Source organism: Colletotrichum gloeosporioides (assembly GCF_011800055.1).
Source record: "Colletotrichum gloeosporioides strain Lc1 chromosome Unknown consensus_64, whole genome shotgun sequence".
Lineage (NCBI taxonomy): Eukaryota > Fungi > Ascomycota > Sordariomycetes > Glomerellales > Glomerellaceae > Colletotrichum > Colletotrichum gloeosporioides.
In genome coordinates, this window is record NW_025544709.1 from 114,584 (window position 1) to 128,066 (window position 13,483).

The 13,483-nt window shown below is 53.0% G+C and overlaps 2 protein-coding genes across 2 annotated transcripts; both read left to right on the forward strand.

The window, feature by feature from the left end:
• Nucleotides 1–4,752: 4,752 nt before the first annotated feature.
• Nucleotides 4,753–5,109, forward strand: GCG54_00003803 (uncharacterized protein; the record flags this gene model as incomplete). Its single annotated transcript, XM_045403870.1, has 1 exon — nucleotides 4,753–5,109. One exon carries the CDS (start codon nucleotides 4,753–4,755, stop codon nucleotides 5,107–5,109), a length of 357 nt encoding a protein of 118 aa, XP_045261502.1.
• A 6,010-nt stretch (nucleotides 5,110–11,119) lies between these two features.
• Nucleotides 11,120–12,195, forward strand: GCG54_00003804 (uncharacterized protein; the record flags this gene model as incomplete). The annotated part of the gene is made up of 3 exons (XM_045403871.1): nucleotides 11,120–11,177; nucleotides 11,232–11,266; nucleotides 11,323–12,195. 3 exons carry the CDS (start codon nucleotides 11,120–11,122, stop codon nucleotides 12,193–12,195), a joined length of 966 nt encoding a protein of 321 aa, XP_045261503.1.
• Between the last annotated feature and the right edge of the window lie 1,288 nt (nucleotides 12,196–13,483).

A 13,483-nucleotide genomic window follows, 5' to 3' on the forward strand; every position in this document is an offset into this window, starting at 1 on the left:
GGTTTTTTGTGGGGGGGGGGGGGGNGGGGGGGGGGGGGGGGGGGGTCTTTTTGTCGGGGCAGGAGTCGAAGCAACCTGGATCTTGTGCGGCATGGTGGGCCGACGCCAATGAGGCGGCTTCTCGAAAGGTAGGTGCCGACGGTGATTTGTTGACCAAGCTGCACGCTGCAGTTATGGGGGTTCAAGGGCCGCAGCCTCTGGGGACATTGACTGCTCGTGGGCGATTCGTTGCATGGGATTTTGATCGATCACTAAGGCGAGGGTAGCGGAGGGGCGTTGACGAAGGGAAGCCGGCCACAACATGGTCGAGGCAGGAGGCAAAACTTGGGGGCAGCGGCCAGCGATCAAGAGGCCTGGCGCGCGCACGCTGATCGACGAAGTGGCCGCAGGTGGGCGTTGACAGGCGACAAAAATGCGAGGCTGGCGAAGGCGGAAGGAGGGGCAATTGCTGTTCGTCGATGCGCGCGGAAAGCATGTCGTTCTGGGTTCGAGACCGGACTGGGGTGCAAGAGAAGAAAGCGGGGATCGGGGCAGCCGCAGTGCAGGGGATGATCATCTTGACGTGCCTGAGGGACGTATTCGAGAGAAGGCACTTGGCGCGGAATGAGCATTCTCGATCGCAACGACATCGTCAGTTCTCAAGACTTCTTGCTTCTGCGGTTATGTGGTCGCGCAAGTGGTAAGTGCAACGTCAACTACCTATTGACCAGTGAGGTGAGATTCCAGGCTCGCACTTTCCGCTAGTGCACTACCCTCTGACTGGCCTGCCCTTACGATACCAGCGGTATCCTAAGGCTAGCCAGTCACATCACTGGTATCAGTGAACCAGACCACTAGAAGGTGCGGTCCGTTGCAGCGACACAAATGAACGGCGCGGAGCGTACCTGCTTCAGTGCAGTCACAGTACTGCGGTGGAAGCGTCAGGAATTGAACGGAAGGACCACCGTGGAATCTCCCATCCAGGCCGAATGAGTCTGGAAACTCGGGCGTCCGCACTCCATCGAAATTCTGCCTTCAGCTGGCTTGTCGGCTTGCATCGTTGTTGGCCTGCAATAAACATCTCCCAAGCCACCCACCTCGGAGCATGTCACCGGCCTTTGCTTGTTGGGTCCCGGCGGTTGTCTGGCAGAGCGTCACGTGGTCTGGGCAGAAGTGGAGCTTCTCTGGCCAATGAGAGAGGTTGTCTGACAGACATCCTTGAAGATGGTGGGGGGAAATGTCATCGTGCGTCGCTGATTGGCTAATCGGGCGCAGGCACAAAACTGTCCTGGCTGATGTCTCTGGTGCGGAGCCTAATTGATGCATGCACACGCGATTCTCAGCTGGAAATCAATTCTCAAAGTGTCTTCTAGCTGTGATTCCTTAAGAGACAATCTTCCATCACTTCACCTCATGTCCTCGTAATTTCTGCAAGGTGCTTGTGTGCGCCTGAAAGTGCATCGGGCGAGGTACCCGGCCGTCCTTGAGTACGTACTCTCGAAATGGCCCAAGCTTCTCGTGATGAAATTTCCAACCCTTTCAAGCGGCCAATCAACGCTGCCCGGCGAGGCAAAATGTACCACAAATGTGGTACGCTTACATCAGCCACACATGTCTCACGACTCTTTCTTCCCTTCTAAGTTTTCTTCTTCGCAGCAGGACAAACCCCACACGTCAACTGAGTGGCTAATCACACCAGTCGATAGGGTTCGCAGCCAGTGTGCGGCTTTGCCCAGCTGCCAACAGCACTTTTGAGGCGGACACTTCTTCAAACAGTTTTGCAAAGGCTGCTCAGTCATAAAGTTGTATAGCAGCTGGCATGCAAACATTGCGCATGTAACAAATTTGCACGGCAGCTATCTTAAGTTTGCATTAGCCCGCCCGCAGAGGTTGCGCTCCGTTACCGAAGGTGCTTGGTTACGCCGCGAAATCACCTCTGCGGACAATCGGGCTGTGCAACGGCTGCTGACTGTCGCAAAGCTGTCCGCCACCTGGCAGCGCAAATGTCGCGCACGAAGCACGCGCCACATCAGCAACGCCCCCCATCGCCTCAGGGGCGTGGGCGGAGGCGGCGCTCGTGAGCAGGCCCGCTGACATGCACGCAGCATCCTTCTGAGGTTGGAGATCAAGGTCAAGCACTGCAGACTCAAGCGGAAGGATACAGGCGCCAGAGAAACGACTGGACGCAAAGTCGCACAACCAGATAATTAGGCTAACAGATAGATCAGTCGCAGATGAATTTGCGGGATGCATATGAACAGCAGAAATGTGATGCCGTCGAGTCTTCCGGCACGCCCATGGCCACCAACCCCAGCGGGGCTGTGATCGGGTTTGCGAGAGCAGCTACAAGAGAAAAAAAAAGAGAGAAAAAAATCGATTGCCTTTTTTAGACACAGCAGAGTCGACGAGTGGATGGAAATGTTAGAAAGATGGCCGACCAAGTATTTGCTGTCACAAAGCTTGAAGACATCGGACGGTCGGGACACATGTGTGGCTGACGTAAGCGTACCACATATGTGGTACATTTTCGTCGCGGGGCAGCGTTGATTGGCCGCTGGAAATGTGGGGTTTTGATTCGGAAAAGCCACGGCACCTCCACCTCCCCACCCCACCCAGTCCACCCCCACCTGCGGATGCCGTCTGGTGCTACCTTAGCGTCCAGACCTCACGAATGATTCAATGGGTACAGCAGCTGCCAAAGCCAACCACCTGGATCAACATCTCAAGCGGCGCGGGAACGATTGCCAGTCGGTTCGGTGATTTGCATCTCGCCTTTTTTGCTTGGGCTCTCGACGGGTGCATCTGAGCGACCGAGGGCCAGATCATGCCCCCAGCCTTCGGACGTCGTGGTCCACTTGATGCTACAGGGAGGACTCTGCAAGACAATCTCCTGTCGCTGAGAGGCTCTCTGTCACAGAAACACAGAGCAATTGGTATTCAGCCAGGAGCGGAGTCGTAAGACTGCATTGATGTGAACTCGGACTGCCCGCCTTGGGAATCAAAGTCACGTCCCAGTGCGGTCATGTTATCGTCAGTCACCAACTCCATCCTCGACCCGCACCGACCTCTGGGCGTGGAAAATCAGTGCGCGAATCTGTCGAGTCGCTCCAAATCGAAAAGTTCGTCTAAACCTTTTTAATCGAAGTCACCCTACGAGACATCGATATGCTTATCAAGACAGTGTCTCGTTCGGCGTTAATGGGCCGCACCGGACCTGATGCGTCTCCAGACATCATGGGTGCCATGACACGCTTACACCTCTTGAGTTTGTATAGCAAGTGCCAGCCCTTTGACAATACGTCAAACGAATACGCTTTCGAAGGAGTCATCTAGTGTAATTTCCAGTAACATCCAAGCTGGCTGATTTCCACTTGTCACAGCCGATGCGATGCGTTTTGCGTCTTGAAGCCTCTGAATCTGGCTCCGAACAGCGGCGTTTGGTATTTTCTGGAAACCAGCCGTCAGCCAGGACACTTATTTTCCCTGTATTGTCCTTCCGGCTGCAGCTGCTCAACAGGCGCTCATTCTCAGTGTCTGATTTGCTGAGGGCGGGCTAGGCTTTGGCGATACGACCTACGTCGATGCTCACGGCACCGGTATTCCGACCAGCGACCCGGTCGAGGCGGTCGAGGCGGTCGCACTAAAAGCCATTCGGCAAGACGATTTAATCCTATAACCCGGCGTGCATGGGCTCTGTTAATCTCAATAGGGCATCTTGAGAGAGGCACTGGTTTTGGCCCTGTCGTCAAGCCGGTCCTCATACTGGAGCAAACCCAACCCGCGCATCCCCACAGACGATCGAAACTTCAGCGTTTTTGCTGAGCTTATACTATGACCAGTTGTCTGGCTTGGTCGCATTCATATTACTTAGTTCGGTTGCAGAGTGACAAATGCTCAGTGCATCCTTGACACCACATACCACCACATGGAGATCAACGAGATGACCGATAACCACAGCAGCGAAAGTCATGAACAGATAGCCCTCAGCTCTTTCGGGGGAGTCTCGATTTGCTCTTGTCGAGAATGTGGATTGGAAGATGATGGTCTTCCGAATACGGTTCGGTAACTTCATCGGATGACCCTTGACTGGAGCTGGCATGAACAGACCGGCATTGGCCGCCCTTTGATCACATGTGCTTCGTCACTCGTATTCAAATTAGACAATAAGAAGGGAGATCAGACGCCAGAGACTTGCTTTTGGAGAAGATGGTGTACCTCTTCGCGCTCAACGAAGCCGATTGCCGTGGAAGAGCTTCACCATCGCCTCTTCTTGCCAGAGGCCATTCCTCCCCTCGAGCAGTCCCCCCGTAGACCCAGTCCGTAAGAAAACTCGTCTGAACATCTTTTTCGCGGTTTAAGGTGCTGGGTGATTTGCTATGGTGTGTCGGTTTTGTTCCCGCGCTGATACTTACATGTGAGCGATAGGCGCATCATAGTTATTGACCGGCAAGTTGGACTTCTCTGCCTCTGGATGAAATAATACTGACTATCATCTACCTGTAGCTGAGCTGTCCTAGAACGAAGAGACCACCGAAATCGGACTTGCTTGCCCTGCACTTGGCTGTGGTCGACCTGATGCGCCACTTGAACATAATTCCTGATGCCATTCGCAGCCATTCGAGCTGAGACATCGCCGCGGCATATGACAATGGTGCTCTCACTCAACAGGATGTCGTGATCATTGTAATCCACTATAAGAGACTGGCATATATCGTCAAGTTAAACGCCGCGATATTGGCTACAATTCTGGGACCCAAAGACGCCGAATCATACATGAACCGCCACGTTCCGGGCAAGGCGGTGGTCGGGCGCGTGAACAAGACGTCCAGCACCACACTCTCCGGAGACGCGGATGCCATTGACAAGCTGTTCTTGCTGGTCAAGGGAGACGAACACGTCGCGCTGAATATCAACTATGATGTCGCCTGCCACACTCTACGCATGCAAGCCGTTCTCGACAAATTTCGCCAATACCCAATTCACATCACGCCGCTTTTCGAGAACCCACATGATGCGAAGTTTTCTTTCACCTCTGCACTCGGGCATTTTCAACAGCAGCGAGCTTGGACCGGAATTTGGTCTCCAACATGGCCAGCCAGATCAACCTCACTGGCGGTAGGCAGACTATGATTAGAGCCGACGTCAATGGAAACGCCTGACTGAACAAGAAGAACAATGAAGTCGAAAACAACGTGATGATCGAAACAGACACCGCGGCACTCTGCAAGGACTCTTTCATCAGGTCTTCAGTCATAGCTCTAATATTCCAACCGACAGTGACAAAATCAAGCTACCGGTCGGTCCTTTAGAGAGGCAACAACGCATCCAAGACATCCCTGATGCTTGCTAGTAAGCTATTTCAATGAAGCCACCCCATCGGTGTTCAGGCTTTCAACAAAAGCTTGGCGAGCTTCAGCTACTTGATCAGTCTTTCCCCCTTTAGCTAGGACCATAGCTTGAATTACTGGTCTGTGTCGCACACGACCAAGACCCACTGTCCCGAAAACACATTTGTAAATGTCTCTTCGGCTCCGAGACTTTGAGGTCCATTGATCGGGAGCTTGTATCCTGCAACACCTTCAGGCGGGCTGAAATGCCATAAGTTGCATATCTCAAGGTCGAAAGATCCATTCGGTGCTTGTCTGTCGGTATGATGATCATGACCATGTGCCAGATGGCCGACGAGACCCAACAGGCGGATGGATACAAGGTACGAGCTGTTGCCATTGGCAAGACTCTCGCAGTACCCCAGGATTAGGATGACATCAAGACTACATTGACACTCTGTCCCTCGTATTTGTGTGCCCACACGATCACATCCTTCTGGCAGAAATGCCAACTATACCCCCGCAGGAAAGGTGGGAGGTCAGCTGTTCCGTTCTGATCCGCAAGTGCTACGATGTCTCCGTCAACTCAACCTTAACAAACGAGGATCAAGTCACAACAGCCAGGTAGGCAGAGCGGAGCCGTTGTATCAGCAAGGGCTACTTATTGCATGAGAATCCTCGACAGTCGTGGAAACCTCGATTTAGTGGGACTTCACGATAGACCCGTCTTCTACGGTCTGGTCAATATCAAGAACATCGTCAACCAGTCGACATGCTCGACTGAAAGCCAAAGTACGAGAAGCACGATGCCGCACGCGTTCAATCATCACCGTGTCATCCACTCTGTTCCCCTTGACATCAACATTCGGGGGACGCTCCCCTCATGCTCCGCCATCGGCGAGGATCTGCCCACTTCCATGATGCTTACAGCCATCTGACTCCTTTATTTATGCGCCGACATGCCCAATTTACTGAGAGTTTAGCTTCTTAGCTTCTGTTATGCTGAATAAGTCATCACGGGGAGTCAAGAGGATTTGATTGTGCTGGAAGAAGAGCAGTGGAGTCCTCACATTGTCGTCTTCGAAGGCGTCATAAGCACCAACCCAGTCATGACCACCACGGATAGCGCTACCGACATGCTGAAGCTCCGAAAGCTGGCTTCAGTCTTCCACTGGCATTAGACCTCCTCTATGCTCGAGTTCTGCGAAGTCAGACAGCTATACAAAAACAGGTTCGACGATCCGGGCGAAGCCAACCGTAAGGAGCTTGAGGAATTGGAGATTAGATGCCCGACTTACATCAAGCCAGTGGTCAAAAAGTACCAATCTGCGAAGAACATGACGTTCGCATGGAAACTGAAGCTGTGCTGAGAGTACATGAAGCGGTGTTGAAAGCTACGCTAGCGCGGAGAGCTCTGTAACCAGAACCCCGGCTCCGAGGCAGACAGACTTGAGATGAACGAGGAGTCGAAAGTCGAGCTGCTAGCTCGCGTCCCGCCAACCTCTATTGACGGTATCTCCTCGTTACATTTGGAGTACCTGTTGTAGATTTTGCAAGACGAGACCCGGCCCCTTCAGGATATCACGCTCGACAACTTTCTCCTGAACATGTACATTCATGGGCTTGGAACGGGGCAAAGTCTATGACCAAACGGCCTCTGACTACGAGCTCACGACGCACATGAGCCCGAACGTTGAGATATTGAAAATCAGCAGGGTACGAGTACCTTGCTTCCTGTGTCCAGGCTCTTCGCAGCTCCTACGTCACCGCTCCGCCCTTCGGGAAAGGGTCATACGACCAAACCACTACTTCTAACGTACTACAAGCCACAATACCCATCGGCAAGACGCTTGAGAACACGCAAAAGTTGCTAAAGCTGAACGAGAAGCTATCCTTGGCGAAATCGCAAATTCCTCTTGTAAGATATGCATCCATATGTTTGGCAGATCCTCCAAAAGCTGGCAGCATATTGAGAGGGAAAACATCTTCCGCTCTTGAATCGCCGGGTCCATCGATAAGGCGTCGATATCAAACAGGCGAGGAGCACAGCCGGTACTACGGTCCCGCGTTGACAGGGGACGAAGGCAGCAGGCCATGCTGAGCTCCGACTTCATTGGCATTGAAGTCGACTTCCGAAGCCTTTGAGGATGAACGCGATCGCAGTCTGTCAGTTATGGCCACCACCTCCAACCAGTTTTTGATAGCGCTCTTCCTTTGCAAGCCTTTCTCCTTCCTCAGTACGAGGGCGTTGGTGCGTCGTTGCTTGTGCTGCCCATGGTCTTGTTCGAGAGAGGCGTGGTAGCTGTTTCTGGGGAAGCTACCTCAAATCTCAACATCATCACCGCAAATAGCGGAGAAGATAGCTTGTTGCTTAGAATTCAATCGTTTGGTTCGTTAGCGGATACGAGAAGAAGTATACTCTGATTGAATTTACTGGCGACGGATGTTATGCTGCCGGGGAATCTGTTCATGCTGCCTCTAGGTTTCGGACTGGCTTCCACGGGGGAAGGCGTCACGTTTGCCTATGGCCGAGCTCTCATGGCAGCTGGCGAGAGCCCTGCATCGTCTTTGTTCTTCAATTTCGCGCGACCGTGGAAGGTCATCATTCGCATTATTCTGGGCAATGTCCGTGATGACGAATTGCTTGGAGAAAACTGGCTCAGGGCTATCAGCTTGTCGTTCGGTCGTCTCTGCGAGCCGTTGCATGCGCACATCTACATTCTGATCGGCAGATTTCTTGACAGGATGATCGAGAAAGTTTGTGCGGTCTTCCAGTGCACATTGGCTGGAGCAGATCGCGAGCGCGTCAGATGCTGTCTACGGCCGTTCTGCAGCACAAAGTCAGTCGGAATTGTCCCGTCAGCCTGCCCTGAAGTCGCATGTGAATGGATATGGTGGCATCGCAAGGGAGCTTGGTGGGCAGGACGTTGAAAGCGTTGGTTGGGATTACAGTCTGGAGACACATACACAATGGTTACGGTGTTGTGATTCCTCTTTAAGAAGACAGAGGACCTTTGCGGGTGGTATGTCAACCTCGGCAATCGGCGTGCCCGGCCGCAACGTTCCGCATTATGGAACGCCATGGCCGCGCCTTGCATCTTTGACTCGCAGGATACATGCGATGAAGTGGGTTCGTATAACCCGAAAGTTCGTGTGGCTGACGGTCCCGACCATTCATCTAACACGCAGGTGACAGAACGCAGCCCGGGCCAACGAGACCGTCGTGGTTGTAATCGATGAAGAGGCGTTCGCCGCGCTCACAAATAAAGCCATCGATGACGTCCAACATGCTGATCATGATTAGGAACAGCATTTGGGTGTGCCTGAGAGAGGCTTGTGGACCATCCGGGCTGGAATGGCGGATTTGGCCAGACCGTCTATTGGAATCTTACTCTGAGAATGGCAACGCCAAGAATTGGATAAATGACCATAATCCTTGTTCGACTCTATTCGCACGTCAGGCTCGCGGCCTTGTTGAGGTATTGATCGGAGCCACCCGGCGCAACTTCGTCCACGGAGGCGGACGCCACTGGGTCGTGGGACCGAGGCTACACGGTAGCCATCGGCGTCCATACCGAGGTCGCATCCAGGCAGACGCAATTTCATGGATAGCATATGGCTTACGGATGACAATATGAATGAAAGGGCAGTGATACGAACAGACCGGGAGGGCTTGAATGACAGGCTTGCTCAGGGGCAGACAGGAATTTTCAGTGTTCCAGCGGATTCCCTGACGCTCTCTACTCTGCTAGCCGCAAGGAAAGAATTAATACTTTGAGACTTAGATGTAGAACCAGATTGGTGAGCTCAATTATCAAGAGGCCAGATCCGTGTTATTGACAACTTAATTCGTTATTGTCTGCAATAATGATGCGTACGTCTGCTTTGGAGACTCAAACTATGGTTGACATGCGGTCGAGCGGAGGATCAGGCGCGACGCCAAAAGAAACGATAATGCATTTTCTTATGGAAAGACTTTTTGATGGCAGAGCAGTGAATAGGATACTCGGTGAATTAGGCTTGAAGTTCGCAGGATGCCATCAAAGCGAAATCGACCTTGATATTCCTCAGAATCTCATTCAAAATGAACGAATCTCCTCGCTTGTTCATGACTTTCATGTCTCAAGCCCGCAGGCGACCTATTCAAAGCTCATGTTACTTCCATCCAAGCGTGTCGCAAAAAGACTTGTGTCGAATCAGTTCCTGAGCCACACATCACGCGTAGAAAACCACCCAGACTCCCTGTCAGCTGCCTTCCCCAATAACCCAAATGGAAGGCGAGAACGAAAGCAATATGTACGACAACAATTTTTTAGGAGACCCTACGGACAAGCGCTCTTCAGACTCCGAAGCCGACGACGACGACACGCAAGAGGGAGACTGTCCCATCTGTGTCATTCTTGTCAGCCAGCGCAGTCCTTTCTCCTCTTTCTCTGCCCGATGGACGGACTCAATCATTCGTTTCGTCTTGACAAACGCACGCGAGCCAGGGAAAACACTCAGTCACAACGAAAAGAAGTCACAAGCCAAAATTTGCAACATGGTGACGGCATACTGCAGGTCAAATGGACTGACCAACGGGCACATCAAGTCCTTGGTTCTGTGCAGCGATTGCGACGAGTTGGTGCAGTTCCTTGGCACAAGGCATTATTCGAGCCCCATCAGCGGTTAAAGGCCGACGTAAATTTGGAGCTAAAGCATTCGGCGCCGGATGAGCAATCTCCAACAGCCAACGCCCATGACGTTGTTGGGTGGGCGGGCTGGGAGGGCAACAGGCCTCCAGCAGCCTGCGGGGAAGCTCTTACTCTCAAACAAGGCAACAAAACGACATATGTTAAGGAAACTCTTCATCCCGAATTTGCATTGCAAAAGAACTTAGAATGACGTGTACACTCCCCCTTCTTTCCAACCGCGGGGTGCTAAACCAGCTCATCATCCCATGGGGTATCAGCATGCAGGGATCTCATGCCGTCTACTTTTCCAGCTGCTGGTCAATTCACAGCAGATGTCATGGGGGTGCAGGATAGCTCATCTCCCTAGGCTCCTCGCAACAAGATGCGCCCGGCAAAGCCCTAACTCTAGACTACGCAGGAACATTTCGGAGAGTAAGTCCGTCAGCATTACGTGTTTCCCGTCTGATGAGTGAGCTCCCCGATTGGAGCTTTGATAATCATCGTGCACGCGAAGTTCGCCCTCTTCGCACTCTAGATGGGCAGTATTGAAAGCATGTCTGCGGCGGGAACTTTGACGTGCGCTGGGAGACGTGTCTTCTAGCGGCTGGGGTCACTTTTTGGATAAATTCGCCGTTGATGATTTTGACATCCTCTGAGTTGCAGCACATTCAACTGCAATGTAGAGGAAATCGCGACTTGGCTGAGGTGCCTGGGCACCGACGGTCGATGACTAGATCCAGCCCGGCTCATCCTGTGCCGATAGTGGGTCGGATCCGGAGCTCGGAGCCAGAGTGGAGTCCCTCCAGGGCGCTTATCCTTATCTCCTATCGCTATCTTATCGTTTTCCAGGCAGGAGGCCCGAGCGCACATGCCACGCGACATGCAGTGGGGCTACGTCATACCACGACCTTGATGCGTGCTTAGGTGGGGCACCGGGCTTTTCTGACCAATGAGAGAGGTTGTCTGACAGACAGCCTCAAGGAACTTCCTTGAAGGAAGTAGCGCTTTCTTCTTTCGGCACCACGGCCCTAACAATTCCTTCCTCACAACCCATCCGGCACTCTGCAAGGCTTTGCGACCGCATCGACATTTGCGAACAGCAAGCGATTTTGCCGCATCTTCTCCTGAGAGCTTGATGCAATGGCACACTTCGGACGACACAAGAAGAAGACCAAACGCAGCGCTGCGAATCTACGCGGTTAGGAAACGCGCAGACGCAATGCGAAAGTGAAAGCGGAAGCCGCACAGCCAGACTCTGGCTTCGACGAGTCCGTCCCTGCTCCCAAGGTCTGCCCCATGTCACCACTTTTCTCCTTCATGTTCCTCAATCTGACCGTTGATAGCCGACGATTTCTGACCCTGAGCCGGCCGCTTCCAATGGCGCCGATGGCACTTCGATCGCTCCTGCTACGGCCCTGGCAGTCTCCGACGGCCCGCGTCCTTCGACCCCTCCCACTCCGACCGCGACGGCGCCTTCTGCTCCACCCGCTTCTCCGACCGCAATCGCACCAGGCCCATGCAGCTCATCCTCCGCGAACAAGACACTTGCCGCCTTTGACGCTGCGCTCGTGCCTCCTCGCGAGTTCCACCGAGGCCCGGAAACGATTCCGGAGCTGAACAAGTACTCGGACAAGGTCGCAGCCATCACTGGCTTTCACGTTTCCGCATACAACAAGCGCGTGATGCTCGAGTTCCATCTCGTCAGCTCGATGGACCAGTTGTTCGTATCCGAATACGACGCAAGCTGGGCGGCCCATCAGAAGGTACTCGACTTTTGGGCTACTCTGCCCCGCGGGCGCGCCCACGCCGTCGGCATAGGCAATCCGAAGACGGTCCATCTCGCCATGGCCGTCATTGGCCATCGAAACGACTCCTCCAGGGGGCTGGAAATCCAGGTGGTGTGGCAGGGTCAGCCGTTGGGCGTCGCGACATGGGAACTGTACCACTGGCGTCGTGGCGGCATTCCCGAGGCGATGACGGATGCGTATTGGCGCGCCGCAGGCATCGTACCGCCTGCGAACATGGCCGACTTTCCAAAGTGCGAGCCTCAGGGCGTGAACCTAGCAGACGTGTACATTCCAGAGAAAACGTTCCTTGACTTGGGTTCCACCTGGACCTCAGGCAACTTCGCATTCGAGGCATTGGAGGAGGAGCGCCAGGTGGAGGGCAGCTCGTTTCGCATCTACATCGGAGGCACTTGTTGGTACCGAGGATGACATGATTGGGGTTTCGTTTGATGCAGATACGCGGAGCAGGGGTGAATCAGAGCAGCAGATGTGACCACCTAATGACAGCACATGAGGGCTCAAGAAGTTGTTGAACATCCATCCTATGACCTGCAGGTCTTATGTGCAATCATGACCATGTCTTTGCATCCCAGGGCTCAGAGTGCTTTGAGCTGGCAACATTGGGCCAGCTTTGGCGGGTCAAGGGCTTCACTGCTCCTGCTGATGCCACCCGTTCATCGGCTACGTAATCCAGATGGCTCTTTCTTTGTAATGTTCACTGAGACCAAGGGAGCCCGGCTTTCGACCGATCGCAGGCCAATTGAGATGCACTGTTGGGTGTTGGGCGCTGGCAGAAGCAGAGCATCTCCAACATTTTGGTGTGCGCCCGAAACGAATGGGTCACCCGCACCCATGATTTTAAAGGCATTAAACACTAAGTCATCGCCGGACATCGCATCGCATGGAGTATTGCTTTCGCCTGCTGTACTGAATACACTCTGCCGACATCCGCGAGGGCATTTCCATGTGATGTTTCGGGGTACTGCCAGACCGGAAAAATTTTGTGCACCTTTATGCGATGTGTACCCAAGGAAAGCACACGATGTCAAAGTTGAATTTAGCCTTCGAGCAATGCTGGCGTTAATGCGACACCAGGCGTGGGTGCAAAAGGTGGTTTCACTGTGGCTTCACTTTCAGGGCGATCGAATTTGGAAGAATCTTGATGTAGGTGACGGAATTTTGTCATACGATGTAACTCGCTACTTCATAAGAAATTCGCGGATCAACACCAGCATAACTCATGTGTTGAGTCGCAGATCACCACCGCTGATCTCGTCCACGTTAACACTTTGAACACTAACTAAAGACAAACACCACGAAAACAATTTACAAACCTGCACCACCTATCATAAACTTACAGACTAACACACCTTGGTGCACTTCCTGAGTAGGCTGAGCTCCACCAGCTGCTACTAGAGCCCTATCCCTTGAGGCAAACCAGCACAGGTAGACCAACATAACCCACATACACACCCTCGGTGATCCAACCGTGTCTATAGAAAATCCTAACCCGCTATCTCAATGTTTCTCGTCGAAAGTATACTTTGTTTTAGAGTGAGAGTGCTTTTGCAATGTTCTCGCAATACTCCCTAACTCCCTGTCCTCGTCCAGCGTGAATTCCACACCTGACCCTTTGATCCTGGTTCCAGACCTCGGCATACATTGCGTCGATTCGCATTTTTTGAAGGGAAGGTATGTTTTTGACATACGTCCTGCA